A 24,309-nucleotide genomic window follows, 5' to 3' on the forward strand; every position below is an offset into this window, starting at 1 on the left:
AATCACTACACAGTATGTCTACACTCATGTCATCAACATGGCTCAGGAAGATTTTGGAAAAACAAATTTTTGCCCTCTTTGTGTATACATGTGACCTACGGTCGCTTATCTCCCGATTAGGGAGTCTTACTGGTAACCTATACAGTATGACTTAATGACATGCCCAAATTAGGGACGCCAGGTTGAAACATTTGAGATTATGCATGCGGTATGTGATGTGTTTTTACAAAATATCCATTTTCACGTAAAGTGAGGAAATGACTGGTCGTGGTCTACTGTCATTGGCAGGTACTCTGACAACACCATTGAGGTGCTTGAGATGTTGGACGAGGATGACAACATTGACCTGGAACTGATCCTGGCCCTGATTATCCATATTGTAACCAAAGAAGAAGTGAGTTTCACCCATTACGATTATCCATGTTGTAACCAATGAGGAAATGAGTTTCACCCAATAAGATTATCCATATTTTAAACAATGAGGTAGTGAGTTTCACCATGTAAGTGTAGGTTTAAGGCTTTGTTTATACTTTCCACGACTTAGCACAAATGCACATTTTCAACTGTAAAAGTCTGCAAAAAAACAGAATTTGTCAAGTGTGACATAGAATAGATTTAGTTACTTAAAATACAACAGGCCATGAGACATTTAGATTTGTATGAAGTAGAAGTTTTCTTCAGGGCTGGAGCCAAAACCTCTGGTACTAACAGAATTTGAGAATTGAGGTTAAGATTATGCATATTTTTTGCAACGCATTCTCACCCCATTTGTCATATTTTGCCGCTTGCTCAACGTAGCTTTCTCATCCGTTGTGGGTAGAGATGTGCCGATTGATAAGTAAGTGATCGTGATTGTCCGATAATGCCTATCGGCTTTGTTCGGTATTGGCTTTGCCTCTATTTTTTAGTTGTGGGTGCCCTTTCGCGTACAATGTTGACGCAGAGGGAATTACCATTTGCTATTGTCTGCCTATCGGTATCCCACTCAAATGGCGTTGATTCAGCATTAGTAGACTTTGGTCTGGTCAGCGCTGGCGCTCACTCGGCTTCTGTCTCGCTCAGGCATGCCTCATGATGCTCAAGCCTACCGTGTCAATGTTTTTAACATATTGATATAGTAGTTGAGTCTACATGGTCCCCACTATGCCCAAGGTGTTGCATTCTCACGACATGGCATCAATTGTCCACTCCCATCTCTTCAAATGCTGCCGCTTAGTCCAGGTGTCGCCATGTGGTGGGAATGGGAATGTATTGTAAACCGAGAGAACGGAAAGAGATCAAGTAAATATACAATCTGTATGGCAGAGTGAAATGAAAACGGATGAGACGATACATATTGAAGGGAAAAGAAGGGTAGAGCAGATGGGACTGGAGAGCTGGAAGAGAGGCAGAGAGAGATGGTTTGATGGAAGATTACAGGAAATTACACAGGCAGGAGATCTGCATCAATCAGTGCTGGAGCATATGTGCTTGCAACGTTTTTTACGTTCTGTTATCCAGGGTTCACACGGTTATGAAATTCCTGGAAATATTTTGAAATTAGAAAAATATTTTTCCAGTACTGGAAAAGTTTTGGAATTGAAATGTCTATGCATTCTTTTTGGTTATTGATTTTGTTGACTCATTTACTGCCACGTTAAATTGATTTGAGGTTTACCTGCCACGATTTTCTAACTTTTGATGCGGGCCACGGTCCGTTCGCGGTTTATTGTTGCTACACTGCCTGTCTTTGGGCATTGCACATACTGTAGGATTAAGACTCGTTATTGCGCTGAATGATTGTTATATAGTCCTAGAAATGTAGTTAAATATTCTGGAAAAGTTATGGAAATTCATTGGGAAAAAAAATTGTGGGAACCCTTGTTATCTCTTTCCATCTCTAGTTCATCTCCAATCCTTAATAATTGTAAGTGTTCATTTCATCTTCAGCTAGCCTATGTGAGGAAAAAGTTTTTACTACAGTTCAATCACGTTGGGGTAAGGGTGACAGTTATGCATGTAAATGTTAGGGTTAGATACAGTAGATTGGTTAAAGTCAGGTAAGGGGATATGGAACCAAAGTAATTCAATGCAATGTCCCCCAAAGGTTTGCAGAACGTGCGTCTGTTTGTAAAAGTGTCTGAGACACAGAGAGTGTTTTCTCTAAATGAGGAGTGACTAACAGAGATGGACAGAATAATTATCCCCTCCATAAGCCGTGCCTCTCATCAGCCTGTGAGGTCGGCCAACTGACTTGGGCGTCGCGCTTGTCAGACAGCTGGAGAACTTGGCAGATTGGCTGTGATGGCTTTCTGATCCGCGGCCGCTGGCCATCTGCCAGCGCTGCCACCATAATGATTGGTTCATTAAGATGCAGTGGTCTGTGATTACACACCTTGGGCGACGATACGGCAGGCTTTAATTAACGTCTGTTGGGCACAACTCCTGTGTGTTTGTGTAATTGTGAGCGGCGTCTTGTGTGTACATGACAGCCTGGATGTGCAGTGTAGTGTCCTGCCCGTTCATTTGACCATCTGTTGCTTTTGAATTGCTGTTAATCAAAAGAGAGTTTTTGTAACACAGGCAGTATGTGGGTGTGTGACTGTGTGTTACCTGTGGGGATATAGCTAAGGCGTTGTTCAGATTGCTGTCAAATCTAGGATTGAGTACCTAGAACCAGTAGCATACTAAACGCTACCACCACGTCCGATACTATAGATACTGTGTCGTAGTATAGTACCCAATAGGTGCCATATTGTAGTGCTGTGTAACTTGTGTGATGACGAGTGATTTACAATCAGCGCAAAGTAGCGGAGCACTACCAGCAGGCTCTCAGAATTAAACCAAGGGTCCCCCAATGGTAAAAAAAAAAAAACAATATTTTTGTTTTGAAAAGTTTCAGTTCTGGCACCGCTTTTAAAAATACTGGTTTTGCACTGGTATTGACAAAACCCAGTTTTGTCAAATCTGATTGTTTTTTAAGATACGATCTGTTAGACTGACTCTCCACACTGTTATTTGCAAGTGATTGGATATGTGTATTATTTAGACATCATCAAACTATAACGCATTAGTTGCTGTGGTAACTATGTCATAAACGTGTGAGTAATGCATCATTTTTACTCTGTTCGACTACAACAGTGTGGCACGTTGAAAGGCAGGGGAGAACAGAGCCCAGGAGCTTTTCTTTTATCTCAGTCTTTCCATTCCTCTCCTCTCAGGAAATGAAGGCACATCCTTTTTTATCTATTTACATTTTGTAAAGAGTGAGCTATTTTAAACCTGCCTACCGGTAATACCGCCCATGAGAACAATTTATCTTTCTAATTCAATTCTGCGATGAAGTAAAACAGAATACCCATAATGAAATATATTAACCCATTTAGGCCTAACCTATAGAATAGGGCTAAATCAGAAATGAGCCTACAAAACAAATATGTTGCTACATACTGTACATGTACTGTAAGCCCCTCCCAAACAGCAAAATGTGTTCCCGGCCTGAATGGGTTTAATCAAGGTTGAAGCAAACAGTACAGATGGAAGTTTAAGCAGACGTTGTCATGAGGCTACATATGGTATTTTCTTTAGATGCAATGTTCTTAAGACAGTGAAAGAAGCCTGTGATGTCATGTCTGCTGGGCGGCCAGCCTCCTGTCCTGTTTACTTGACTGACAAGCCAGCAAAATGGACACACAGTAAAATCCTGAGTATAACTCTGAGAAAGTCCATTTGCTTCACCCTCACAGTTTAATGAGTACTAAGCAGTTTACAGTGCAGTGATATATCCAATGTCGTCAGCCCTATTAGCCAGCATTACATGTGTTCTCTGCCCTGTGGGCTCCCTCACTTGGTGCCTTCCAGCAGTAATTGGCTTTTTGTTCCTCTGAAAGAAAAGAATCCCCAGCAAACATGGAAAACACAGGTTAACTCACACACATAGAAAACACAGGTTAACTTTCATACATGAAAAACACAGGCTAAAGCCCTTTGCACACAGGCGCGTTTATCCGTACGGATAAAACGGACAATTTCACTTTTTAAAAAGAAAACAATGATTCTCTACGACCTCATGCACACCGGATCCGAATTGGTCGTGCGACGATTGGCTGCGGCCGTGCGTTTTTTTCTTGATCGAACCCAGTTCGATTTGTGCGTCTTGTCGCATGCGGTAAAAAACTCATCACTCCTTTTATGACTCCTTTTGGGATCCGCACCGCCGATTCCTCACAGCCTTGCACACCAAATCCAATGCGTTTTATTCATACAGCAAACGGAAGAAACGCAACTGTCCTGTGTGCAAAGGGCTTCACTCACACACTTGGAAAACACAGGCTAACTCACACACATGGAAAACACAGGTTAACTCACACACATAGTAAACACAGGTTAACTCACACACATAGTAAACACAGGCTAACTCACACACATGGAAAACACAGGTTAACTCACACACATAGTAAACACAGGCTAACTCACACACATGGAAAACACAGGCTAACTCACACACATGGAAAACACAGGTTAACTCACACACATAGAAAACACAGGCTAACTCACACACATAGAAAACACAGGTTAACTCACACACATGAAAAACACAGGCTAACTCACACACAGGGCAAAAAAAAACACAGTGAACTGAAATCCTCAGTGTTCATTACATTACTGCTATGTTTTTACTTAAATCCAGCTGGACAAATGGAGACGATTGTAAAGGTCGTTGCACACAGTACTGCTGCGTTTTTTCGGCCGAATATAGGAGCGAATTTCGGAGCACATGAAAAAATAAATCAACCTCACGTTTGATCAATCACGTTTGCACACTGCCACCGGTTTCGTATTTATTTTCGGTCCACTGAGTCCCTTGCTCTCTCTCTCTCTCTCTCTCTCGCTCTCCTTGCCCTGAAAAACGCATTTCGCAACGAAAAAACGCAGCAGCGTGCAACCAGCTTAACTCTCACAAAATGTGTGATCATACGATTATGTTATAATACTGTGGAGACGGGGGAGTGGGGACAAGTCAACCCCCCGTCCCCAGCCGGCGTCCGACCTTGGCTCCGCTCCTAGAACAACACAGGGACTTTACTTCCTCATTGCGACTAATGACTGTTTAATGTTTGATGTTTGGTTCCTGCTGTTTGTCGCTCGCTGTGCCAACGCAGAGAGCGTGCCTGCCAAGTAACCGCTGTGTCATGTCGCCATTTGACAGGAAGGAGCCATCTTGGTGTTCCTGCCTGGTTGGGACAACATCAGCAAGCTCAATGACCTACTAATGGCTCAGCAGATGTTCAGATCAGGTACAGGCAAATACACATCACTGCCTTAGTCTGTTTGGAGCTACAGTACAGCAACTACTATAGATTACTACAGAGTCGGTTGGAAGTTGTAAAAAAAAGAGCTTGCTTGATGTCATTTTTCAACAACAAACACATAACATGTGCGTGCATGCTTAAATCATTTGAGAAATTATAAAGATAACTACTGCACTGCAGTGCAGGGTGCTTTGGGCATGGGCACATGGTTATCTGTATTTACAGTAGACTATTTTGGTGGATCATATCTTTCACATTTAATGTAATTTGTCTTTCAATTATTATATGCGCACACGGCCATATCATTTTGTTTCAACTAATTTTCTGTTCGAGTAACCTACTGTATGATACTCACCAGCCTTGCATATTCCACAAAGTAATCCAACGTTTCATCATCATAAAAATACAATCTATACTCCTTGTATATCCATTGTACCATGAAATTGTTGGAGAATGAGCAGAACTTTTTCACCTTAAAGAAAAGCAGCAGTAAGTGCTATTGATAAGTTATTGATAAGTTAAAGATATGGTATATACGCTTAATTTAGTTTCAGAGAAAATCTGACAGCTGTCTGCTGGTGTTTGAATTAGACGAGCCACACACGTGCGTGTGTTGTTGTTCGGCGTTTCAACCCGACGTGACAGTGTACCCACTTCCTATTCAATAGCAAATTTTCGGTAGCAGACGCTTTCAAACAGCAGTGGGGAACTACTTTAACAATGTCAAATCATTTCAGTGTTAGCATTATTCATATAAACACCAGCACCCACGCATTGTCTTTCATTGTTGCAAATGATGTTTCAGAGCATTTTAATGGCATCATTATTAATGTTGTTTCAGATCGGTTTGTTATCATTCCACTGCACTCTCTGATGCCTACGGCTAACCAGACTCAGGTCAGTATCTCTTTTATGCATTTATTTATTTGTTTCCATATCTCTCTCCTCATGTACTTCGTCTCTCTGCCTCGTTCTGTCTCTCTGCATTCCTCTTCTCTGCCTACCGTATATCCATCTAAGGCTACGTCCATGTCACTTGACGAAACTAACACATTTTCCGGAAGAAATCTCTTGTGCCACAGTCACACAACAAAGCATATGTGTACTTTTTTTCTCCCTTGCTTGCTCGTACCCTCTATCTGTCCCCTGCTTGAACTCTCCCACCACTCCTCCCTATATATTCCCATACCCATATACCCTGAGGCTGGATTCACACATGCACTTCAGCCAATGCATTCTGAAATGCACGTGGGCATGAATGCCAGTTTTACGATGTGTGAAATGGCAGCCGAGGGGGCGACAACGCTTGTCCTATTGGTTGGCGCCAGGTCATATATATATATATATATATATATATATATATATATATATATATATATATATATATATATATATATATATATATATATATATATATATAATATAAAACTGCCTCCTGGTGGCGCTATAACAGGCCCATGTGAAAAAGAGAGTTTCTTCTCTGGCATCCAGGGAGTGTGTGTGCACAGTTTCACGTTCATTGGGCCAACTGTGCTGGAGCTGCTCACACACGGATAGACGGACACACACGGACGGACGGACAGGGTGCAAAACATAGTCTCAGCCATGCCTTGGGCCTGGTGGAGACAATAAGTAATCTCCCTCTCTCTCTGCAGGTGTTTAAGAGGCCTCCTCCTGGAGTAAGGAAGATCGTGATTGCAACCAATATAGCTGAGACAAGGTGTGTGTGTGTGTGTGTGTGTGTGTGTGTGTGTGTGTGTGTGTGTGTGTGTGTGTGTGTGTGTGTGTGTGTGTGTGTGTGTGTGTGTGTGTGTGTGTGTGTGTGTGTGTGTGTGTGTGTGTGTGTGTGTGTGTGTGTGTGTGTGTGTGTGTGTGTGTGTGTGTGTGCCTCGCGATGCGATTTCTGCCCCACAGTGACGATTACCTCTATACCAGGGGTTCTCAAAATATTTTAGGCCGTGAACTGGGGACCCCCACCCTGACAAGCACTTGGAATTGTAGGTATTACACATTACGTGACTCGGTTCCACAGATAAATAATGTGAAAATAGCAGATCTACATGCTCACAGCGCCTCGCAGTGCGAGGCGTTGTGAGAGAGAAAACAAATGACATTAAGCTAATCATCTGGGGACCCCACAAAATAATTTGGGGTCCCCACTTGGGGTCCCGACCCCAAGTTTGATAACCACTGCTCTATCCACAACTTTCCAACATCCCATCGTGCGTTGCGCAGAAGCCGTGCGGCATTTCCGGTGTTGAGTGTGATCTACAAGCTCACAGCGGTTGCATTTGCGACACGACGTGAGCTTGTATGTCTGCTGTTAATCGGATGTGTCCCACAAATAATTCTACCGTAAATTCTGGCGGAAACAGGTGGATACCATTAACTCTTTCTTCTCTCATCTTTCTCTCTCTCTCTCTCTCTCTCTCTCTCCTCTCTCTCTCTCTTTCTGCCTGTCTCTTTCTGTCTCTCTCTCTTCTAGCATCACCATCGATGACGTGGTGTTTGTGATAGATGGAGGGAAGATCAAAGAGACCAACTATGACACAGAGAACAACATCAGCACCATGGCAGCTGAGTGGGTCAGCCTGGCAAATGCCAAGCAGAGGAAAGGGCGTGCTGGCAGGTGTGTGGCAGCGAGACTCCTCCTTCCGTCCATCCTTTGTCATTTTATCTTGTGTCCAGTCCCACAGCCAGGAGTGTCGCGCCAAATTCTGTGCCCTGGGTACAAGGATTCACTGCGGGGCCCCCCATGAATGTTCTTCATAGCAGGAGGGGTTAAACCCATTTAGACTGGGAACCCATTATTTTATGCTTTAACGCTTGAAGAATAACAGATCTACAACCTCAAGCTTGTAGATCTGCTATTTTTGAAAAATCAGGAACATTTGTGCAAGGTTTTTTGAAAAACCTATGTTTCTATGTCAGTGGTGCTCAAAGTCTTTCATGTGAAGGGCCCCCAAAATGATATGTATTTCACCATGGACCCCCCATCTTAAAATATTTAGTTCCAGGGACCCCCCAGAAGCCAAATTTGAGTTACAAAAGTTTGCTTAAAAAATACTATATTCAAAGATTTGCACATATTTTCACAACTTTTCAAAAATAGCAGATCTTCAAGCTTGCAGCGTGGCACTCGGTGCCACGCTGTGAGCTTGTATATCTGCTATTTTTCAATAGCTAAAGCATCAAATAATTAAGGCCCCTCCACCTTGGGCCCTAGTAACGCAGTCCCACTGTGACACCCCTGCCAGTCCCACAGTCTCCCCCCCCCCCCCCCCCCCCTTCTCTATACATCAATACACAGCACAGCCTAATTAGCAGGCACAGCTAACTGCGCACGGTTTCATCCTATTGATTTTAAATTACTCCAATGTCACAAGACCTCGCATAATCTCTCACTCACTCTCGTTCTCTCCCCTTGTTTTTGCTTCTCTGCCTGTGAACCCAGGGTGTGTCCAGGAAAGTGCTATCACCTCTACAACAATCTGAGGGCCAGCCTACTGGATTCCTATCAACTCCCAGAGATCATGCGAACGCCACTGGAGGAGCTCTGCTTGCAGATCAAGGTTGTGTGTGTAGACACGCGTGCGTGCATATGGATATGGATATGCTCTAGTACAGGGGTCTTCAACGTTTTCAGGCCAAGGACCCCTTAGTTGAGAGAGAGATGAAGCAGGGACCCCCACAACCTTATCATAGACTCCATATAGTTTCACAACGCCTCGCAGCGAGAGGGAGGCAGATGCTCGCTTATTTTACACAGTTATAAAAGCTCCCGGTCGGCCATTACACAACTCCACGTGGACACGCATCGGTTCCGGCGCACGATCCGATGACGTCAGACCGGAAGTACTTCCGGTCTAGACTTCTGGCCTTCAAAATAAGACAGCGGCCGTTAATGGGGCCGGGAGGGGGCACTCTGGACCCCCTAATCCGTTAATGTCCTGGGCTCAGAATGAGTTAAGGACGGTGCTGTACTTGAATTATAGACAGTTTCTGTCTTTTGTTTCCCCACTTCTGACTCATTCTGAGATCTGTTTCATTATTTGTTCTAAGGGAATATTAAGCCAAAAATCTCTCAAATGACTACTAGTATTTACACTGAGGGTCACTATTCTCCATTTTTGGCATATTAACCCTTTCCAAGCCACGGGGAGCCCCTTAATATTAAAACCGTACTATATCAGACTTCCTAGGGGGGGAGGGGCAGCCAATCGTCTTTTCCCGTACTTTCCCGTATTTACCGAAATAAATGATTTTCATCCGAAAATCGGCGATCGTCTAACCTTCCCTAGTCACCACTCGTGCATTGATAGCTCATGGCTGGTCTGACATGAAGCAGAAGTGATGTCATGGCCCTTTCCTTCTCCAAGGCACCTTCCCCCATTCGGTTACTGTCTGTACACGAGTGCTTCTACTGCAGCCGTGCTGGTGGCTATGCTAGCGATACTTTTCAGTTCTACTCTTGAGTCACACGTGGATTATTTGAGGGGACATTTACGTGAACGGATCGCGCACGCGAAACGCACGGGGACATGATGCGTCAGCCGAATCTCCCACTCTAAGCCAAAGCAGATTGAGAATTTCACTGGGAACTGGGGTGAGTAAAACAACGGGGGATCGCGGAATGGTAATGGGGGATGAAGACCACGTGATATAGCGCTGGATGTCTGGTAAAATGAATGTGGTTCAGATCATAATATAATAATAGAACTTTCACGGCTAATCTACCAACAACCATTCTATTTCGGACGGCAAAGTGTTAATACAAGAAAGGCAACATAAAATAAAATATAGCAGAAGTTCGCATTGTAAGCTTGTAGATCGTCAATTTGACAAACATAATATGAAACAAAGTATAAAATAGAGCTTAACTGCTGTGTGTGTGTGTGTGTGTGTGTGTGTGTGTGTGTGTGTGTGTGTGTGTGTGTGTGTGCGTGTGCGTGCGTGTGCGTGCGTGCGTGCATGTATTTGCATGATGCATGTGTGTGCGTGTATTTGCATGATGCATGTGTGTGCAGTAGCCTATAAATCATGAACATAGTGAGGGTGAGAGGCGGATTAATGCATGAATCAGCCCTTAAGAGCTGTAGAAAGGCCAACACTTTAGCAGACACTTCAGTTGAGTAAAACATGCTCCCTCTTTAACTCTGCCGTGGTCACTTTCTGCTGGTGGCTTTGACAGCCATATCCATGTTTGTGCAGCCACCACTTTCAAAATAGTATTGCCAGGGATGAAGTCTGCATGCTTTTTGGGTTACAGTTATGTTACTCCAGAAATGTAGTACATTGCATGTCTTACACTAATGGAGGCAAGATGCTATCTCCTCTACCTGCTGCAGCTCTACCGCAGACAGTAAGGTGGTAGATTTTGACTGTTGTGGCTGTATTTTGCAGATCCTGAAGCTGGGGCCAATAGCCGAGTTCCTGACCAAAGCGCTTGATCCTCCCATTGAAAAAGCCGTCAACCTGGCCATCAAACACCTCATGGACCTGGTGAGTGAGAGAGTGACTGATTTTCAGGCTACACAGTACTCAGTTCATTTATCCATTTGTAACTTCAGTGTGTTCAATGTGTAATAAGCTGACTTTACGAGGATTTAGCATGTGTTTTTTGTCTGACACTACTGTGGTAGAATGCCTTGGATCGCTCAGAGAATCTGACAGCGTTGGGCTACCACCTGGCACGTCTGCCTGTGGAGCCTCACATCGGCAAACTGATACTGTTTGGAGCTCTTCTGGGCTGCCTTGACCCTGTCCTCACCATCGCTGCCTCGCTGAGCTTCAAAGACCCTTTCTTCATACCTCTGGTAGGTCACAGAGAGAGAGGCGTATTCACTTTTCATACTATTTTCGTACTATGTTTCACAGTTATGTAATCATAAAGGATGGGAATTTATGTCAGCTGTTGCACTTTGCCCTCTCCTCACCATTACGGAAGAACATAGTTTAAACCAATACCACTAGGCTGTGGATATGGCAGTGGCACAGAGGAGCAGGAAAGGCATTAAGGAAACATTTTTCTACAAGAAATCATAATTTACAATAATCATGATCAACATATAGTGAAATGGTTAAATAATGTTTGCTAACCATGCAACCTTACTCTGAATAACTACTTAATACATGTATGTATGTATATATACCATAGATATATACCATAGATAGATGTATAGATAGATAGATAGAAGTACAATATAGTAGATAGAGAAGAATAACAATATGCTGCTCACACGCCTATTTTCTTGCCTGCAACAGAAGCATGTGGGATGTGCTAGTCACCAGGGGCTCTTGCTGTTGCTATGTGATTACTGAAAAGCACTACTCGGAGGACGGGAGCAATGTTTTACTCAAAGTTGAAGTGTACTTAACTTCAGCTTGAAACTCTTGAGTGCATCACGCTAATTTGCCAAAAGTGAAGCCTTTCCATTGGAAAATATCATGATAAATGTTCTCAAATGGTATTCTGTGTAGAAACGCAGCCCAATCTATGTAATGATCTTTGCAGACCTATAGGCTACTGCTGACAGACCTCTCATAATGACTCTCTGCCCTTCTACTCAGGGCAAGGAGAAGGTGGCAGACATGAAGAGAAAAATCCTGTCCAGAGATTCTAAGAGTGACCATCTAACTATTGTCAATGCCTTAAAGGTAAAGCAGAGTCCACATTTCTTAAAGTTAATACGTTTGTGTTATGATATGAGCCAGGAATAATTCTGTGTGAACTGATCATACCTTATTTCTCAGGGCTGGGAGGAGGCTAAGCGGCGTGGAGGCAGGTATGAGAGGGACTTCTGTTGGGAAAACTTCCTGTCAGCCAATACACTCCAGGTGACACCATGAGTCCAACCTTATGCAACAGTCTGACTAAGAACGAATAAGAACGAAATGTCTCAAAAACGTCAGCAGAACCTTGGCGACGTTGTCTTTGGTAGTTCTTGCACCTCCAAGAAGTTGAACACCTTTGCTAGCCGGACATTGTGTTTTATTGGTCAGACACTCATTGCGCTTGTGATTTATATTGTTTTAATTCCCCAATCTGTCAGGAACACCATGGACAGTTTTTAGATCAGTGGTTCTTAAACCTTTTCATCTCAAGGACCCCCAAATTGATATGTATTTGGCTGAAAACCCCCATCTGAAAAGGTTTTGTGCCAGGGACCCCCAGAAGAGAAGATTTATGAGAAGAACATATAAATGGATAAACTAGTTGATTGTGATGCTGTTAACTGCTTTGGCTAGGGACCCCCTGGAACCCCCCAAAGGACCCCTGGGGGTCCCCGGACCCCACTTTCAGAACCATTGGTTTATAATAGATGAAAGGTTGTCTTGCTTGGGTTAATGGTTAAAAATCTCTAATAGATGCCAAGCACAACCTGATGGCAATGAATAAATGCAGAGAGATCGCACATACTTTGTCCACTTTGTCACCAGAAATGGCAGAATCTCAGAGACCAATTATTAGGGCTGTCACAATTATTACATAATCGTCTAATCGTGATTATTTGACATTATCGCAATTATTTTGTCATAATCGTGAATGTTGAAAAATTTCAGAAATAGTGGAAATAGCAGATCTACAAGCTCACAACGCGTCGCATCGCGACGCGTTGTGAGCTTGTAGATTGGCTATTTCCACTATCAATGTTATTTTTTAAGTAGTAAGTCGTCAAATATGTCAGTAATGTATTTGTGTGTTTAGGTTATGTGTCATATCTTGTCATATCATAACTTCAAAGCCTAAAAGCCAAATAGAAATGTAATTATCAACGACAAAAACACAATTAAATCGTTAATCGCCAATTATTTGAATGACAATTAATCGTCATGTAAAATGTCATATCGTGACAGCCCTACCAATTATATCAAAGCACGTTGGAGGTTGGTGTAATCACACTGCGGAGATCCGGGATAAGCTCATGATTCCAGCAGTGCATATACATTGGATCGGTCTAACGTTCAGAACCCAGAGCAGAGCTTCATCACGTACAAAACCGTTTCATCCATACCAACATGTATTTGGTTCGAATGTACTGCCCAAGCATGTAAAAAACGTTTGGCATCATTTGTAGTATGCTGCAGCCTTAAGGGTGAACATTGCCGGGCCCTACTTTGTGAAACTGTGGAAATGTAACCACATAACTTAATAATAGTGTGATAGGGACCCAGCCAAATGTCACGTGTTGAGGAGATGCATACATTGATCCTCAGGCATTGATGGTTTTGACCTTGTTTCTCCTCTAGATGCTACACAATATGAAGGGTCAGTTTGCTGAACACCTCATGTCGGTGGGCTTCATCAGCAGCAAAGACCCAAAAGACCACAAGTCCAACGTCAACTCAGGTAGACGGTCATGTTGTTTGAACTAGCTGGTGTAAAGGCTCTTATACTTCAGATTCCCAGGGGCTCTATTCTAGGCCCCCTCCTGTTTTCCGCTCTACACTTAAATATCTTTGCAGAATAAAGCCGATCTACAAGCTCACATTGCGAGGCGTTTTGAGATAGAAGATCGTGTGTCTTCGCCAAAAGTTGGCACCAAAATTTGCATCGGCAGCTACGAGTATGTGGCTATACACTTTTATTATTTGGCCCCAGAATAGGCATCATATTGTTTCAAATGGTTAATTAAAACTATGACCATATCCAACATGAAACTGACTAGAGAATCGTCCAGTGAATCAAATGAAGGATAATACAGTGAGGTGATCATTTTTGCGCCAGTAATGGAGTAATGGCCGCGGCGCCTCGTTGTACTTTATCACCCTTATTTCACAGCAACTCACCCAAAATAAAATGTGGCTTACCAGCTTCTGCTTCCATAGCAACATAAATGGAGACAGAGCAGCGGTCTTCTATTCAGAAATAACAGACTGATTGTGAAGAATGTCTTGATTGACCAATCAGAGCACTCAAAAGTCACATGTTTGACCTGTGCACGTACCAATTGATCTTCTTGCCTCTCTCCTTTTTTCAGAAAATGAGAAGTTGATCAAGGCAGTGATTGTGGCTGGTCTGTATCCTAAGGTGGCGATGATAAGGCCACGCTACAGCAAGACAAGGCCAGGGTAAGTATGATGACAGACAGACAGGATATGAGAAGATTAAGTAATTCTATTTATTGATCTCTTGAAGGGGGGAGAGGGCTCATCACGTGGTGTCCAGGTAGTGGTGTGTGTGACAGCCCTGTGACGGTTGCCTGAGGCTGTGCACAGGGCCGTGTTAGAGATTATTTTGTGTAAGAATAGAGAGACCCCTTTGCACGCACAGATCAATGCAATCATCACAGAACTCTCCCGCAGGCAGTTGTCATCAACACAGTTAGTCTGCCTACACTCCAACAACAGGGCTGTCATGTTTTTTTTTTGTTGTCTGTCCTCTTTGAGCCTGAAGGCTAATCTAAACTTTATCGAAGGAAAATAAATGATTTTTCAACGTAAAAACTTGAGACGCAGGGATCGAATATAAATTAGACCCTAACTTCACCTGCATTGCAGATGCCTTATGTGGATTTGTCATTTCATTCTCAAGCAGTCTGCCACATAATTAGTAGTTATATGTTTACATATGGTCTGCGCTGTTAATTGAGAGTGGAATGCGGCTTGTTTGCTTCCATCAGGCTGCATGCACACTTTGCACAGCAGCACTTTGATGAAACCAGTCATTTGCGAGATGCATTAATATTCGATGTGGGATAGTCCTTGCAACACAGACAGAATCTTATCAGCAATAGCAATTCTCACCAAAGGCACCACAGTCTGGAGCTCTGTGTCTGGTTGTTTAAAATAAACTCCAACACTTCTTCCAAACATTTCTCTTTCTGCACTCTGTTTTTGGGAAATGTCAACATTACATAATCTGTACACGGACTGCACAAGAAGTGTAACATCTTAATTTCTTTCTTAGGGTTAAGGTGTACACTCAGTCCGATGGGAAGGTGTGTATCCACCCCAAGTCTGTCAACGTGGAGGAGACTCAGTTCAACCATTCCTGGCTCGTCTACCACCTCAAGATGAGGACCAGTAGTGTAAGTTGTCACAGGGAAATGGTACACAGGAGGCACATTAATGGCCAAATATATCTGTACATCTGTGTGTGTGCGTGCGTGCGTGCGTGTGTGTGTGTGGCTGTGAGTGGAAGCAAGCATCAGTGAGTAAAGGTTGGCGGTGATTCTGCACCAGCCTTTGACTGGATGAATATTTGATTAAGATGCTGCCTTTCAAACTGCCTCTCAAAGGCTCTTGTACTTCAAAGCTCCCAGACACAAAAAGAAAAACCGTCTACAACACATACCGTAATCCCCGTCAATTTCACCTCTGTCCACTGAAGTCCAATTCATATTTCATTGAGTTCATGGAGGAGTTGCACGCTGAAAATAGCAGACCTGCGAGCTCAACATGCCACTTAAGTCTTTTATTTCCAACATGCGACACCATCATGCGATGGAGCATATTTCTTTCTTTTTCTTTTGACTTTTTATCTACACCCCCTCCCTTTTGTCCTTTCTCTCTATCCCCCTCCTTTCCATGCGTCTTTGTTCTCTGCTTTGTTGTCTGTCTCGATGAAGGTTACCTTTCATGTCCTCTCAGAACATTTAATTGCCGCTTAATGTGCCTGTCTTTGTCTTTCGATTTATGACCTATGCCTCTATGAAGAAAGCTCTGCTATAGGTATAACCTTCATTTGTACCGCCGTTACGGTATATTCCTCACAGTATTTATGATCATGTGTACGTTGCCGTGTATGTGTGAGAGTGAGAGAGAGAGGGAGAAAGAGAGAAAGAGAGAGAGAATGAGAGAATATCTGTCAAAAGAAACTGAGCTTCAGAGATTCAACGCCAGTGGTGTTACAGGGAGAATGGGAAAGAAAGCGAAGGATGACGCTGGAGCTGATCTCTCATGACACATTTGCCCCTGGGTCCTTGTGTCTAACACACTGATGGAACAGATGCTCTCTCCTTGCCTCCCTTTGTTTTCCTCTCATCTCCTGCCCACTCCTTCTGCCTCTCTGTGGCAGGTTATCATCCCTTCTTCCTTTCTCTTCCCCCTCGTCTCGCGCCATCCCCGAGTCTCGAGTGGGAGTTACTTAACGTCCTGCTGGATGATTGTCTGTTATAGCTGTTGCCCAGACATAGGTTTTTGACCCATTTTTTCAGTCACCGACCCGTTTTATGGTTTGCAAGTAAAATGTAAATGTAAAAGTGAATTTTATTTACGAAAGATAATGCAGTAGCACTGCAAAGTATTGTTCACAACAATGTTGTTTTTGACAGCACATTTTGATTTAGTCTTAGTCATAGTCTTTTGAATAAAATGTAATTTAGTTTTAGTCATAATTTAGCCACCTGAAAAGTTTTAGTTTTTGTCTAATTTTAGTTGACTAAATATCATACGTTTTTAGGCGACTAAATCTACAGTTTATGTAGTCAACTGAAATGTATTTTGGCAGGCCTTGATGGCATCGTAATGACTGCATTTACACTTGGTTGCGTGCTGAAAATACGCATTGTGAGCTTGTAGATCTGCTATTTTCAGCATGCAACACCTGAGAGCAACCAAACATAAAATGACTCTCTTTCTCCACTAGTCCCTCCCTAAAGTTTTAGTCTAGTTTTTATTTTGTTGACGAAATTGTCAATATATTTATCACAGCTTAGCTTAGTTTTTATTTTGTTTTTATTTAGTTTTTGTCAGTGAAAAAACCCAGTCGACAAAAAGTTTTCGTCATGTGAGTGCCCACGAAAATTCACAATGTGTTTTTGTAAGCTTGGGTCTCTTGGGAGGCAATACGTTTCTCTTTTGGATCTGAAGCTAAAAAGGTGGGCTTGTGAGAGAGATGGAGAGAGCATGAATGATAATCTCTCACGTACAATGACTGGACCGACAATCTAACATTTACACCGTCCGTCCTGACATCTCTTTTATATTCTGTCATGTTTTGATATTGATTTCTGAAGAGATTTTGTATTTTATCCATTGTTTTTGAAGAAAAACATATTTTAGTGATCGTGCACCTGCTAGTTGACACATTAGCAGGTGGGAAGGATCGGCAGAAAATAAACACCTGTCACACTGCAATATCAAGAGGGAGTGTTGAATGAGAGTGAGATAGCATCACAGACAAATATGTCACCGTGACATTTTGTCTGAACACAGCGGTTATTGAAACACTTTTCACACAGCACTCTCTCTAATGGGCCGCTATTCATTCTGCACTAGACAATTACTCTCAGATACGGGAACTGTGTTTATAGTTCTCCCTGTCATACTGTGTGTGTGTGTGGGTGTGGGGGTGTGGGTGGGTGGGTGTGTTTGTGTGTGTGTATAGTAGAATTTGAGAAATGGACATTGTGAGGACTGTTTTCCTGGTCCTCATTGGTTGTCTTATGGTTAAAAAAAGGGGTCATAGCAGTGGGCGTGATTTACTGGTGCCACTAAAAAAATCTGCCATTCATTTTTCCCATAGAGATTTACAAAACAATATTTATATCAATTATTTTAAGCCTAGAATCAAGCCATCCTGGTGAATCATGACCATAAAAACGTTGATTCAACATTGGTATTTATTAAATGTAACACATATAATTAAATATTATTATTTTTCTTTCACAGAATCAAATGTTTCATGCTCATGATTCACCAGGATCCTGGATGGCTTGATTAAAATAATTGAAATAAACATTTTAGTTTTTTTGTTGTTGCACCAGTAAACCACGCCCTTGCGCTTGCGTGCCTGAATCCGGATATTAATGCCCAGATGTGTATGTGTGTGTTACTACCATGTGTCTGTGCGTGCTCAGATCTTCCTTTATGACTGCACGGAGGTGTCCCCGTTCTCGCTGCTGTTCTTCGGAGGAGACATCAGCATCCAGAGAGACGGACAGGACGACACCATCTCCGTGGACCAGTGGATCGTCTTCAGGTCTCCTGAGCGCATCGCCCACCTCGTCAAGGTAGGTCCCCTCCATGCTAGGGTTAGGGTTAGAAAAAAACACTCACGATAATCATATCGCGAAGATTTAATTTATCGTGAAATCATCCTCCCTCATGCATTGGGATCAATTCACCTATTATTTGCTGAGCTGCATATCCGGTACCACTTAAACCCTCTATAATTGGTAAAACGGACCTGTAAATAACGTACTTGATACGTCTTTTTGTCACTCTCTACCAAATCTCTTTGCCAAAAAATAGCCTAACTACAAGCTCACAGTCACACGACACGTTGTGAGATTGTAGATCGTCTATTTTTGAATTTGAATCCTGAAAAGTTTTGCACATATGAGGGTTCCATAAAATGGTTCAGTCGTGATATTAAGTCCTGACACTTTTCTTCAGCTGCCTGAAATGAGCTAATTGGATCTCTTCCTTTCTACAGAGTCTGCGGAGAGAGCTGGATTCCCTGCTTGAAGTGAAGATCCGTGACCCTGCTCCTGTGGACTGGAACAACCGTCAGTCCAAGGACTGTGCCGTCATCACAGCGATCATTGACCTCATCACCACCCAGGACAAGTGTACGGGTGCCAACACCTCGGGGCACGACAGGAAAGGCAACAGTGGCCCTAGAGGACGTCATACGTACTTTGACGACGATAATGATGAGGACGATGAAGATAATTAGAATGTTGTCTGCTCCTTTAGAGACATGTAGAAATGTATCATCAGTCAGTTATGATTGATATTTTTCATTGCCAGTTTGGCATCGCTTAAAGGTGAAATGGACAACATTCGTTATTATTAGTTGTTGAACTTAAAACACCTCTGTTGCATAAGGTTGTCTATTTCACTGGTTATCATGTAGTTGGCAACATTCTAATGCAGTGGCTGCCTCAAAGCATCTTTTTAGAGAAGAAATTTACCGTACCAACAAAAACTGGATGCACGCCGTGGATGATGGCGGCTGTCAGCTTGTGCAGGTAAACAAAATTATTCTGGACCTGACAATTTCACAAGGGAAGCAATAGTTTTGTTCCAATCCTTTTTAAAAAACCCTGCAGATGTTTTTTTTCTTTTCTTTTTCACTTACATTAAGAAATATGTATTAATTTACATAAATATGACCTTTAAGTTTCACCTGCTCGTACATGTCCACCACACAAGGTCTGTTGAATGTCGGATGCCTTCACTTTTCTTGTTGTTCTTTGTTCTTTCCAAGCGGTAGGAAACCCAGTGGTAGTTGTCTTCATAATATTGACTCATTTGTAAAAAGAATATATGCTGTATGTGCTTTAGTTCCCAGCAATGTATACAGGATGGTCTGAGCATTAAAGAACAAAATGGCTTGCTACTGTAACACTTTATTTGCTTAATTTAACATTTTTTTTTACCATAAGCAGAAATGGAAGGCAGCTATGAGACAAAGTGTACCATCATCTGTTCCACAGACTACTGTATGCAGAAGATAAACATCTTTACCAGATTAGCGCTCAAATATCGCCTACACCTATATGCTTAATTGATACACCATCAGTGTTGCAATGCGCTGAGATTTGTCTCTGTGCGTCAATCGTAAAGTATTGAGGGTTTAACTGGTTGCGACCGTCAGGTCACAGTTACCATCAAAACCTCCACCGGCTGGCTGGCTGTCTCAGTCACGTCACGTCAAACTTTTTCCCAACTCATATCTCCTATCCATGCCAAACTTTGCACACACACTCCTTGGCTGCCAAACCACAACCTCCACCCCTCATTTCTCACATTCCCCTCTTCTAGCGCCACCATGGGGCCGATTCTTGCAAAACACATTTTTGGACACTGCTCCTACTCATTTTGCCCTAATATCTTCCGATTAGGGAGTCTTACTGGTTAAATGTCTGAGAATACACATTCCATGTTCATTTCATTGGCAACCATTTACTCCATGTGTACATGCAGTGTGTCCATCACTTGTGGACCCAGGACTGCAACTTTTGTTGGTTGGCATTAAGGTTCCCGGGGTATTCTGTAGGTAGGCTACAACAAATGCATTTTTGAAAGGCTTACATTTTACATTAACTTCAAAATTGTACAGCTTCACCTCCAGTGTGATGCAACCGCAATACTAATGCCACTCTACCCAGCAGAGACCTCCAACCAATCTCAGGAAATGAAAAGCTTTCAGACGTTACTCTGAAGAACCTCATGCTTGCATTACCTTGTGATTTATAGAAGCCCTCCAACACCACCACAGTTATCCAACCACGACCTTATTTCACTTTTAGGGAGTTTTTTTTTACTGGAGTATTTCTAATTTTCAGTATTTTTTGTTCTGCTCCATTACATCTCACTCAGAGGCAAATATTGTACTTTTACTCACAATTATCAGCAAACAAGTTTAAATTTAAATTATATTACAAAACATACATTTACCTAGCTATTTTATTCTTAGGCTCATTATCAACAATAAAAGATAACCCACACACCCTCATAGGCAGGGACGGATTAACCCTGTGAGGGCCCCGGGCCGATCATTTTTTTTTACTGAAAATGTGCAAGAGAACAGAACCAGTGTGCACCTTCATGGATTAGTGGTTAAGGTGAAGGCATTATGGCCAGAAGGTTACTAGTTCAAACCTGGCAAGGGTGCTGCTCAAAGTTTTAACCGGCTCCTATACCTTTAACTAATCTTCACTTGAAATCGTGCAAGAGAACAGTTGATGGTGGTGTAGTGGAGTAGATACAGTGCTGACAAGCAGGAGGTTCCTGGTTCAAACCCAATGTAGGGATTTTCTAAGTTTTACCTGGCTCTTGTACCTTTACCTCTAATTTTTCACTTGACAGCTTGCAAGAGAACAGATTAAATAAGAACCACAGTGGTGCAGTGGTTAAGATAATTGACCCTTTGTCAAGTCCCACCCGTTGTCCCGCCCCTCTTCACACCCATTGGTTGATGTGTCTTGGTGGGACAAACGTCCTTTCTCTCCATCAACTACCATTGAAATTCAGTTGCTTCTTATTGTTATTTTGTGTATTCAATTCTCATTTTAATCTTGGTTTCAGTAAAAAGGAGCCTCCGGTGCATGTTTGGGCATGTTTTTACATGTTTTTATTTCTCCAAAAATGATGTTTTAGTTAATTCAACATAGAAAAGGCGGAACCAGGGCGGGACAAGGCAGAAAGAGCCTGCTGATTGGTCAGCCAATCAGAAGGCTGACAAAGGGTGAATTGAAAAGTGAGTCCCAAAATCAAGGCGAAACACCTGGAAAAAAGTGAGTCCCATCAAGGCGAAACACCCGGAGAAAAGTAAGTGCCAAAATCCCAAAAAGTTAGTCCCAAAATCAAGGCGAAACACCTGGAAAGAAATTGAGTCCCAAAATCCCCCAAAAAGTGAGTCCCAAAATCAAGGCGAAACACCTGGGAAAAAAGTGAGTCCCATCAAGGCGAAACACCCAGAGAAAAGTGAGTCCCAAAATTAAGGCGAAACACCAGGAGAAAAGTGAGTCTCATCAAGGCGAAACACCCGGAGAAAAGTGAGTCCCAAAATCAAGGCGAAACACCTGGAAAAAGGTGAGTCCCATCAAGGCCAAACACCCAGAGAAAAGTGAGTCCCAAATCAAGGCGAAACACCTGGAAAAAGTGAGTCCCATCAAGGCCAAACACCCGGAGAAAAGTGAGTCCCAAAATCCCCAAAAAATCCCCCAAAAAGTGAGTCCCATCAAGGCCAAACACCCGGAGAAAAGTGAGTCCCAAAATCCCCAAAAAATCCCCCAAAAAGTGAGTCCCAAAACAAGGCGAAACACCTGGAAAAAAGTGAGTCCCATCAAGGCGAAACACCCGGAGAAAAGTGAGTCCCAAAATCCCCCAAAAAGTGAGTCCCAAAACAAGGCGAAACACCTGGAAAAAAGTGAGTCCCATCAAGGCGAAACACCCGGAGAAAAGTGAGTCCCAAATCAAGGCGAAACACCTGGAAAAAAGTGAGTCCCATCAAGGCGAAACACCCGGAGAAAAGTGAGTCCCAAAATCCCCCAAAAATTACCAAAAAAGTGGACAGAGAGGAGAATGCTAAATAAAAGTTTGGGTATTGGAGGCTATTGTAGAAAAGACATCATAACAACGTCTTTGTGCAACATTGAATTATGGCTTTTGGATTGAAATTGAAGTGTTTAGATGGCTGTAGCCTATATAACTCATGAAAACCAGTGATATTGTCTTCTCTATTACGCCAAAAATAGAAATTAATTACCGTGATGCCTGGGATTTGATCATGGAATCTGTAAACATTAGACATCTACACTATAATAACTCAGTTTGTTTAATACAATGGTATCTTACAATTCAAGAGTTATTTGGTATGATTGTCTTCAGTTAGTAAAGTTAAGTTGAAACTCCACTTACTCCAGCATTGAATAATAGGAGGATTTGAACAAGGACTGGTTGCACATAAAATCAGATGCTTAGACCATTACACCACCACTCAGACACATTCTTCAGAATCATTTATGTACTAACCTACTATTCATTTGTATGTTAGTCTTCAATTATTACAATTGAATTAAGCTGCTGATTTGAAAATGGAATCTATGTGCTGCACCATTCAGTCATTACTAAGTCTCTTAGTAATGTTTAAGTGTTCTTTAGTAGGCCTATGTTAGCTTTGAATTGGTAAAGTTAAACGCCCCAGCATTGAACCACAAATAACCTAGGACTTGAACTCAGGCCTCAATGCTGAGAGTCCAATAAATAGGCCACCATACATACCTCAGTCACTTTTAACCCATGTCTGTTACTCTTAATACTACAGTTCAATGGTTTTTTGAAACCATTGAACTGTAACAGGGATTTGAACATCTCTGAGAGTCTGATAATAGATCAAGTGCTGTTGACCTGAAAATAGTTTTGTTGCAAGGAGTTGCATGTCATGCATTGGTGTGGTGTGGGCTTTAGCGTTGTTGAAGAGTTATTTTGTATGTTACCCATTATTAAACTTAAGTTGAAAGACTCCAACGTGAACTCCAGGATGACTGGGATTTGAACATGGAATCTCTGTGCATAGAGTCTGATGATTAGATCACCACACCATCATTACAAGACTTTAAAAATATGTCCTTTTATCTTAACCGTCAGTTAGTAAAGTTAAAATTCTAATCTTCTGTATTCTGACAGTCCAATGTTGGCAGCCCTGACTTTGGGTGCCCAGTGCATTTTCAAATACATTTTGAGTAATTACTCATGCATATCCTTACAAAGAACATTGCAAAGTAATCCATCATCAAACTACAGGTAGTATAGGTAGAATTAAAGTGCGCTGTGAGTGCTCTAAAGTAAAGAATACCTCTAATCTGAAATCCCAGGAGTTATTATTTCGCCACTAGAATATCTCAACATTTTACTCAAGTACAGTACTTGAGTAAATGTACTTATCACCACTGTGAGCGGGCAACAGGTTTGTAAGGATGGTCCACAGAGCTTGGTTTAGTTGGTGGAATGGCCTCCTACTGAGAATGAGTACAGTGCCTCCATTAACTTTTGAAGCAGATGCCGCCTCATCTACAATGGAAATGTCCTTCAGTGTGTGTGTGTGTGTGTGTGTGTGTGTGTGTGTGTGTGATTATATTTTATGAAAAATGCATCAGGTTTATTCAACCTTTTCCTAAAAGCATCATGTTTATTCAAAGCATAGAACCCCCAAAACAAAACCTCATACAATCTCATTAAGAAATAGCATCTGGAGCTCCTCAGTTGAGATTAAATGGGAAATGTACCCGTTTTGATTTTAATTCACAACCATGACTTAGGGGGATTCTTAAATCGTTCTGAGCATAAGAGTGTATGTTAATGAAGGAAATGGACCGTTTACCCTCAAGGTTATGTCAGTATTGTGGTAAATATGATCAGTTTCATTTCATGACAGTATGTCAGAATCATGGTATTGGAGCCTCCGTCTTCTATGGTGCTTACTATGGTACTTACCAGAACTTGTATCCCACGTTTATTGTCTCATTTCATCCCTTTTAAATGTAACTAAACAATGGACACCAGAATAATTGAGAAATGCTTGTAAAACACTAGTTTTGAGCGATTAAGTATAAAACAGGGC

General features: G+C 42.2%; 1 protein-coding gene across 1 annotated transcript in view; it reads left to right on the plus strand.

The window, feature by feature from the left end:
- Positions 1 to 19,544, plus strand: part of dhx36 (DEAH (Asp-Glu-Ala-His) box polypeptide 36) — a 30,417-nt gene extending 10,873 nt beyond the window's left edge. The window contains exons 12-26 of the mRNA XM_080731528.1: positions 289 to 394; positions 5,189 to 5,276; positions 6,133 to 6,188; positions 6,947 to 7,011; positions 7,777 to 7,920; positions 8,746 to 8,863; positions 10,695 to 10,793; positions 10,934 to 11,107; positions 11,862 to 11,948; positions 12,045 to 12,128; positions 13,542 to 13,641; positions 14,273 to 14,363; positions 15,202 to 15,322; positions 18,095 to 18,247; positions 18,673 to 19,544. Of these exons, the coding sequence (XP_080587654.1) occupies positions 289 to 394; positions 5,189 to 5,276; positions 6,133 to 6,188; positions 6,947 to 7,011; positions 7,777 to 7,920; positions 8,746 to 8,863; positions 10,695 to 10,793; positions 10,934 to 11,107; positions 11,862 to 11,948; positions 12,045 to 12,128; positions 13,542 to 13,641; positions 14,273 to 14,363; positions 15,202 to 15,322; positions 18,095 to 18,247; positions 18,673 to 18,915 (1,729 nt within the window). The 3' untranslated portion in view covers positions 18,916 to 19,544. The remainder of the gene's footprint in view (positions 1 to 288; positions 395 to 5,188; positions 5,277 to 6,132; positions 6,189 to 6,946; positions 7,012 to 7,776; positions 7,921 to 8,745; positions 8,864 to 10,694; positions 10,794 to 10,933; positions 11,108 to 11,861; positions 11,949 to 12,044; positions 12,129 to 13,541; positions 13,642 to 14,272; positions 14,364 to 15,201; positions 15,323 to 18,094; positions 18,248 to 18,672) is intronic.
- Positions 19,545 to 24,309: the final 4,765 nt, after the last annotated feature.

This window comes from Nannobrachium achirus (assembly GCF_963921795.1).
Source record: "Nannobrachium achirus genome assembly, chromosome: 8".
Lineage (NCBI taxonomy): Eukaryota > Metazoa > Chordata > Actinopteri > Myctophiformes > Myctophidae > Nannobrachium > Nannobrachium achirus.